This window comes from Anoplopoma fimbria, chromosome 2 (assembly GCF_027596085.1).
Source record: "Anoplopoma fimbria isolate UVic2021 breed Golden Eagle Sablefish chromosome 2, Afim_UVic_2022, whole genome shotgun sequence".
NCBI lineage: Eukaryota > Metazoa > Chordata > Actinopteri > Perciformes > Anoplopomatidae > Anoplopoma > Anoplopoma fimbria.
In genome coordinates this window covers 14231955-14240356 of record NC_072450.1, presented here as the reverse complement: position 1 = coordinate 14240356, position 8402 = coordinate 14231955, and the positions used below count along the sequence as shown (strand labels likewise).

The window sequence follows — 8402 nt, the reverse complement described above, 5'->3', positions numbered from 1 at the left end:
AGTGCGTCGCCTGCTGCTGTGTGAGGAACTGGACCGCTCATCGTGTGGTAGCGTTCTCTTCCATGGTTACCTGCCGCCACCAGGTAAAAACTTGAAACTGTGTGATTCAGAATATGAAATGAAAATACAGTAAACAGAATTCATTAAAAACACAAATCACAAATTTCTAATTATAAATGTCTGTATAATATTTCTTGACAGCCATCCCTGCCCGTAAATCAAGCCCTTCCTTAGCAGCCTCTGGCCCCTCCTCTGATGAGCGACCGGGTCCAATTGGAGCAGAGGGCTTCACCCGTGTGGGTCCCCCTCCTCACCCTTCTCTCACTGGCTCACCTGGAACAGACAACAACCACAAACTAGGTGAGAAACCTGGGAAAGCCTTAGGAAGTGTGTCTAAATGTAAGAGATCAATAATGGTGATAATCTCTAGATTATATATATATATATATATATATATATATATATAAATAATATATATATATGCCTACAGCTATTGTGGTAAAGTGCCAGAAATCCTGCTTCATTTTAGCATAAAGGAGCAAGCAGGAAAGGTAGCAATGTCTCTTATTTTGACAGTGACCCTGCTACACTTCATACTGCGCATGTCTGACTTTGTCTGTTTTCACATGTTCATGTGTGTCACATGAACATGACAATAAGAGAGTACAGTTTATGTCCTGTTTATGCTTGTCCACATGTGCATGTGTCTTTGTGAGTGCACATTAATGCTGGAGCTAATGTGACCTGACACATCCTTTTTAGTGCGCTGACTGAGGTAACCTAGTTTCCCATCGGCCTACTCTTTGTTAAGGATGACATCAGAGAGTATAGTTAGCTACAATGAACTAAGCGCTCTGGACTAATGCATAAGGATTATGGATGGGTATTTTATGTCATGCAAACATTTAAAGTAAACATCACTGATTCTTGCCTCGTTCTAGACCTTTGAATCACTGACAACATTACCATTTAATTCAGCAATTCAGATAAAGAAAAATATTGCAGTGGAAACAAAAGGGACATTCAGTCTGACAGGCTACGAAAGTGGTGTGTTTAATTTTATTTTGTGTGTGTGTGTGTGCAGGTCCTGTGGTTGACCCCAGGAAGGTGCTGATTATAGCGGGACACCACAACTGGATTGTAGCAGCTTACGCACACTTTGTCATCTGCTACAGGTAATACTGCCACAACATGGTTGGTTAAAACGTTTCTCATCCACTCTATAGTTCATAAGGGGGAGACATTCAATTATTTATGATGGGAAGATGGAGTCATTAGCTGTTGTGTCTCACATTTCTCACTAAATGCTTTTATACCTGTACACATGCTGTCATCTTTGGCTCTATACATGTGCAGTCAAATTAGAAAACTGTTTATCTGCATTAAAACAAGCAGGCAAGCTGAGAGCAAAATGTAATTTGGTTTATATTGGTTGTTTTACAAGCTTTTGAGAAAGGTGGTAATGAAAGCTGACTTTTTTCATCCTACCTATGTCTAACTTTTACAAAGCAGGCCTATGGGTTCATCTGTGTCCATGTCATTTAAAGTATAAAACACTGTACTATGGCTATTTCTTTGGTGTAAGAATGAAAGCAAATGTAAATGTTTGTCTGTGTGTGTGATTTTGCTACAGGATAAAGGAATCTTCTGGATGGCAGCAGGTGTTTACGTCCCCCTACCTTGACTGGACCATTGAACGCATTGCACTTAATGCCAAGGTGGTGGGTGGCCCGCATGGAGACAAGGACAAGATGGTGGCCGCCTCCTCTGAGAGCAGCATCATCCTCTGGAGCATCCAAGATGGAGGCAGTGGAAATGAGATAGGTAAACAGAATTTGAATCCGCTTACTCATCATAGTATTTTTAGTATTCCAGAAAAAGATCTAGTATGCCCCAATACATAATATGTCAAATGCAGTATTCAAAAAATACCAAGATGTCCTACTGCATATGGGGGCATTTTGATGTATGCAAGCCAGCATGCTTTTCTGGCTTTTCAGACCCACAATCCTCTGCACAGTGGATATATGAAGAAGAGGGGTCAAAGTTCAAGGTGTATAGTTATAAGGAATAGAATGTCCCAATTGAATGCATACTACATGGAACAGTAAGTAGCTTTTAAGGGCAGCTGCAGAACATGCTTAATGTTTTTTAAAAAAGTATGTGATTTGGGATGCGTTTCTGTATGCTTGTGTCTGCTGATCACCTTGCTGATTTGTGACCCCCTTAGACTTCCTGCCATCTCTGTGACTCAGCCTTCACTCTCCCCTGAATTTCCCCACAACCCCACAAACTCACATTATCTCCTTCCTCTCCCCACCACCTCAGGTATATTCAGTCTCGGTGTACCTGTCGATGATCTCTTCTTCATTGGGAGCCAGCTAGTGGCTACAAGCCATACAGGAAAGGTCGGGGTGTGGAATGCCGTCACACAGCACTGGCAGGTAAGTGTAGATGTAGGTGTGTGTTTGTGTTTGTATAGGTGAGACGTAGAGATAGGGTCGAGGAGTGGTGAGTGTTTTACTGTTTTACTGAGCGAGTAAGCATTACATTAAGGTTATGGGGCCTCAGTGAGTGTGTATTCATTCTAAATTATACCATTCATTAAAGTATGTTAAGTATGTGTGCGTTCAACTGAGGGACTGTGACTTCATAGAATAACAAAGCACTGATTGTGAGTTTACTTTTTGTGTGTATATGTTCTAGGTTCAAGATGTGGTTCCGATTACCAGTTGTGACACGGCAGGATCCTTCCTGCTACTGGGCTGCAACAATGGGTCCATCTACTACATAGGTACACACATCTTTACACAAACACAAACGTGTTCACATAGTAGGGATTCCTATCTTTTGTCTGCCACTCAATTTATTGGATTGGTTTGTGAAGTTAATGACGTGACTTTGTCTGATTGTCTGATTGTCGCCTATAATATGCTTTAAATAAATTAGTTTTTCACCAACATCATTTTTTTTATCTTAATGATGAGTCAATGCATAGATGGATACGGGATCAAGATTTCACATGAACATTTGACTTCTTCTTTTTCAGACATGCAGAAGTTTCCACTGAGGATGAAGGATAATGATCTTCTAGTGACAGAGCTTTATCATGACCCTTCAAATGATGCCATCACTGCGCTGTCTGTCTACCTCACACCTAAAACCAGTCAGTGCACCAGTTTTTATCCTCAAAAAATAGAGAAGAAAAATGTTATTCCTGCATATGCTTGTCTGTTTTTTTTTCCTTTTCATGTTGTTTCAGCTAAAATGTAACATAAGTCACAGTTACTGAAATGACACTAAAAACGTTCTGTCTGTGTGTATGTGCCCCCCCCTCCTCTACTCCCCTCCCCTCTCCACTCCCCAGGTGTGAGTGGGAACTGGATAGAGATAGCCTATGGGACTAGCAGCGGTGCAGTGAGAGTGATCGTGCAACACCCGGAAACAGTGGGATCGGGCCCCCAGCTCTTTCAGACATTCACTGTGCACAGGAGCCCGGTGACAAAGATTATGTTGTCTGAGAAACATCTGGTATCAGGTGAGGAAGGCGTCACAGGTAGGAGGATAACGCCCAGGCCACACTGCCTGCGGGACTGCTGCCTAATATATATCTTGTGTTTTGCTTCCTGTGTCAGTGTGTGCGGACAACAACCATGTTCGAACGTGGACGGTGACCCGGTTCAGAGGGATGATCTCCACCCAGCCAGGCTCCACCCCTCTGGCTTCCTTCAAAATACTGTCCCTGGAGGAGACGGAGAGCCATGGGAGCTATTGCTCTGGGAATGATATTGGTGAGAGAGTTAGAAAGAGAAGAGATGAAGGCAATATTGATTAATACAGGGGAGGATAGATGCATTTAAAAGGAGAAAGAGAAGCATTGTCTGATATTGTCCTTGGAAAAGAGGTGCAGGTTTGGGATTGACATTAGTAATAATGGGTGGATCTTATCTTTGAATTGAAATTCAGTAGATATCAGGTACTCTCTGTGCAGATACTAATATGTGTGTTGACAGCCTTGACACGCACTAACTACTGGCAACATGAATTAAACAGCTCCCAGTCTATCAGCCTTAAAGAGACACAAAACTGGACACATCGCTTACTAAAGACAAATCTAGCCCAAATGTTTTGTTGAATCTAAGATTGCAGCATGGTGTGCAGGTAAAGACGTTTTGTGTTTTCTGCTCTCAGGTCCATTTGGAGAGAGAGACGATCAGCAGGTTTTCATACAGAAGGTGATCCCCATCACCAACAAACTGTTTGTAAGGCTCTCATCTACTGGAAAGAGGTATCATATTCACCATCTGTCTTTCTCTTTCACCTTTGCTCATCTGACTTTTATCTAACTTTGTCTTTTATTGTCATAAACTGGGAGGAGGAAGGATGCGTCATGTCACTAAGTTGCTTTCTTTTCTATTGTGATAAAACTGATACTTCGGTTTGACCCTTCTACATGTTCGTGTGTTTGTGTGTGTTTGTTAGGATCTGTGAAGTGCAGTCAGTGGATGTGACCACCATCTCTTGCTTTATGGTGCGGGAGTGTGAGGGTTCGAGCCGGATGGGGTCGCGACCTCGGCGCTATCTGTTCACTGGTCATGGCAACGGCAGCATCCAAATGTGGGACCTGACCACCGCCATGGACAATGCTAATAAAGGAGAGGAGAGGAAAAGAGATGGTGAGGAGATAGATGGGAGGCTGAGTGAAAGAGAGAGACATCGAGCAGTAGACAGCAACATTGTGTGTATCTAATATTCTGAATAAACATCGATCTACTATTTCCAGGTTTAATTGCAATTACTTATTTTGATGACATACTGTATGTGTGTGTGTTCTGAAGCTGCTCTTGTGTTTGACAGATGCAGGTGGGCCTACAGAGGAGGAGCTACTGCAGCTGTTGGACCAGTGCGATCTGAGCACCTCTCGCTGTGCTACACCAAATATTAGCCCCGCCCCCTCAGTGCTGCACCACACACGCCTCAGAGAGTCCTGCTCGAGGTTAGAGAGACAGTTCTCACACACACCACATTAAAGACATAAATGGACACGCACATTTATACACAAAATGGAACTGTCTCACAAGCGTAAAACAATAAATAACATCCCCTGTAACCATATGCACTTTGTGAAAGGTTAGAGCTCTTATCTGTCTCCCTCTTTTGTTTCCTTCAGTCTTCAGCTCCAGGCTCAGGAGCCCATTTCTGAGAGCCAGCCTACTTACGGAGCTGTGCGACCCTACAGAGAGAGCCCCCTGCTGGCCCGTGCTCGGCGAACCGAGTCCTTCCACAGTTACAGGTGAAATAGTATTTGTCTTACATCGACAATTCATTAAAGGGTCGCTTCACCGACATTACAAAAAGCAAATCAAAAACCAGTAGTGCATTCCTCTATTGCATTTTTTTTATCTGCATCAGGAAGAATGTAAAAAGCAGCAACACACTTGTGAATTCTCTGCGCAGATCACATGATTGGCATATTAACATAAAAAACTGACAACAGGGAAACAATGCCCAGCACCTTTGACAATGTTTAGCACCAAGCATCCCCGATGCAAATATAAAAGTCTGCCTCCCCCTCTCATAATGCATATCTCAAAACCATGAGAGGTAAGTGAGGATCATTTGGGGAATTTGGATGACTTCACCACAACAGTGGTGCTCCTCGTCATGTAGAGCCCTAGACATTTTTGACTTTCCACACTCTACTCACACCTGATCAGTGGGATCTAGTGTGTTAAGCCAAGGAAGAAGTGATCAGGCGTGGACAGAGCAGGGAGATATTGAACATAAGCAGTGCTGCGGCTCTCCAGAACAAGGAGTGAGGACCTTTCAAACCTGGTTTTGAAATACAGCCTCTCTGTGTGTCATTCTGTTAGTAATCTAATATACTATTTGCATGCATGCTGAGTTATCCTTGTCTGCATTTTGTTCATGTATCCATTCACCTGTAACTGACTCCATCTGTCTGTCTTTCAACAGAGACTTCCAGAACTTCAGCCTGAGTCGAGGTATCCTGGACAGCACAGGTCAGCAGAGCACACAGGGCCCCGGCCACACGCTTGATATCCGTCGGTCGCTTTGTGACTTCGGGCCTGATGACAGCGAGAGGAGAGCCTCGGCTATGGAGTTCTGGGCTTGCCGAACAGCCAGTTCCAGCCCCAACACAATAATGGGAGCCATGACGACCGCCGGTGCGTCCGGGGTGAAGACAGAAGGCGGTCAAGAGTCTCAGCGACAACCTCCTGACAGCCCGAATCCCGGAGGCGATGTCAGGCGGAAGGTGCTCCCACAACAAGAGGAGGGAGAGGGATCAGGGGGGGAGGGAGGGAAGGTGGAGGGAGGTGTGAAGAAGAGGGGAGTACTAGAAGGAGGCTTTCTGGGGAGAAAGAGGGCTCCCCCAGTCCCCCACCTCACCTCCCTCCCCTCTGGATCTGAAGGGGGTGGCAGCGACTCATCTTCCAACGCCTCACCCTCCCCAACCAAACTGTCTTCATGCACCTCACCACGACACAGGAAGCTGGCCCCCGAGACGTCCAATCAGGACAGCAGCCTGTGACGGTGCTCACCAGCCTTTTTCTTTTTTTACTCCCAATCAGAATAATCACCTTGTAGACGAGTCTCATAGGAACATGTGGGAGATGAGTTCTTGGTATCACAGCAGAGGAGGAATGTGGCTTTTTGACATGTGGTTCATGATGAAGGACCTTGTTGTTTTGGACAGGTGTCCTTTGGTCTCTACGCTGAAAAACTTTTATTTCAACCATACACCTTTGTTTTAAAATCAGTGGAACTCATTGGTGTCATACTTTTAACTACAGAATTCATCTGACACGACGGAGCAGTTACAACATCCCAACGCCAATTGCATGCCATCTCAACCAGGGAAAGATTTCATTTTTTGATCTTTTAAAGGATTTCAAGTTTTATCACACTTGTAAAATCCGCTGGGCACAACTGGAGCTCCTACTGTTCTCAGTGTCTGTTGGTGTAACAGATGATGGGTGACAGTAACTGTATGTTTGGCCAGGTATTGTCAAGTGTTAAGCCACTGATGTAAAGCTTGAATCATTAACTCATCAAGGTTCAGGCGACTTAAAATGAAAGAAAAACAAGCACAGTACTAGTAATAGAATGAGGGTTAATCTATCTAACAGGAGCTTTATCTTCTGAGACCCCTTAAATGGATAATTGAAAGCAAAATGGAATTTACAAAAGCACAGTTTGTACTTTTATAAAATATAACTTATAATAACTGTTTTATTGACGTACAGTCCGATAGGAATTAGTTTGTTCTGAACCTGACGTGAATCATTCAAGCTTACTCATACATCGGCTTTTGAACAGAAAGCTAACAACTAACAATTACTTTCATTATCAAAACCTTATCAAAAAATATCCATAACAAAGGTATTCATTTAACAAAGATATAAAACCAAAAAAAGATGCAAGTACTTACATTTCAGAAGATGTTCTCTATTTGTGTCAGTTACATTTACATATCAGAATTTCAGATTCATCAAAAGGATTAGGCCCTTTTCAAAAAGTAACAATAATGTGAAGTATCTCTGACAATATGCGCAATCTGTCGTTCAGTGAATTTTGTCTTGCCCTAGCCAGAACCTTGGCAGCTACTTGAACCCTGACCTGTGCTGACCTGTGTCCACATTCTGCTGCAGCCAGGGACACAATGTTTTATTACTGTTGAAGCAATGACACCAAAAGCAGCAGCTGGCTTCACCTTAACGAGTTCCAGGCCATTTGCATTATTAACGTATACTGTAGCATAACAGCCTCGCCGCTCCATAACAAAGCTGAAAAAAAAATGGTCTGTTGGGTGCAACATGTGTGCAAAGTGTCTTCAGACATTTTGACTTGTCGTAGGCGAACAGGAAACAAAGGTGAAACTGATTTCATTAGTGATGCTTGTTTCCATCAAGGGTCCCAGTAAGTAATGACAGCGAGCCAGCATGCACAAAACCTGGACCCTGAAACTAGCTCACCGAAATGGAATGCAGACGTATTTAATGTCAATCAATTACACCTGTGCTTTTACTGCTGTGACGAGCCAAAATGTCTGCTATCTAATCCATCGCAGCAATTTGAGGAAATTTCATAAAACATTTGTAAATGTGAGTTTGAAAAAGTAGTGGCACATAGCTGGAAGTTAACAGTTTGACAAAAGCTTTATGTTTTTTTATTTTTTCCCATGATCCATAAAAAAGATCATAGCTAGACTTACAGTGACCGGAAATCAAATATACAACAACTCATAATTGAAATTATATTATTATTGTATAAAACCTTTTCCTCAATGTCTAAAACTGATTCACTGTTTAGACAGCTAGAAAGAGACAAACTAAATTCAGTCTGTTTTCACAGTGGTGCCTGTTTAAGATCACACTAAT

The 8402-nt window shown here is 42.9% G+C and overlaps 1 protein-coding gene across 1 annotated transcript in view; it reads left to right on the top strand.

Annotated features, from left to right (window-relative positions):
• Positions 1-6764, top strand: part of kctd3 (potassium channel tetramerization domain containing 3) — a 10902-nt gene extending 4138 nt beyond the window's left edge. Inside the window, exons 6-19 of the mRNA XM_054614228.1 lie at positions 3-83; positions 202-360; positions 1085-1175; positions 1634-1824; positions 2329-2444; positions 2707-2794; positions 3050-3166; positions 3368-3538; positions 3636-3791; positions 4192-4288; positions 4483-4676; positions 4858-4996; positions 5171-5293; positions 5977-6764. Of these exons, the coding sequence (XP_054470203.1) occupies positions 3-83; positions 202-360; positions 1085-1175; positions 1634-1824; positions 2329-2444; positions 2707-2794; positions 3050-3166; positions 3368-3538; positions 3636-3791; positions 4192-4288; positions 4483-4676; positions 4858-4996; positions 5171-5293; positions 5977-6553 (2300 nt within the window). The 3' untranslated portion in view covers positions 6554-6764. The remainder of the gene's footprint in view (positions 1-2; positions 84-201; positions 361-1084; positions 1176-1633; positions 1825-2328; positions 2445-2706; positions 2795-3049; positions 3167-3367; positions 3539-3635; positions 3792-4191; positions 4289-4482; positions 4677-4857; positions 4997-5170; positions 5294-5976) is intronic.
• The last annotated feature ends 1638 nt before the right edge of the window (positions 6765-8402 follow it).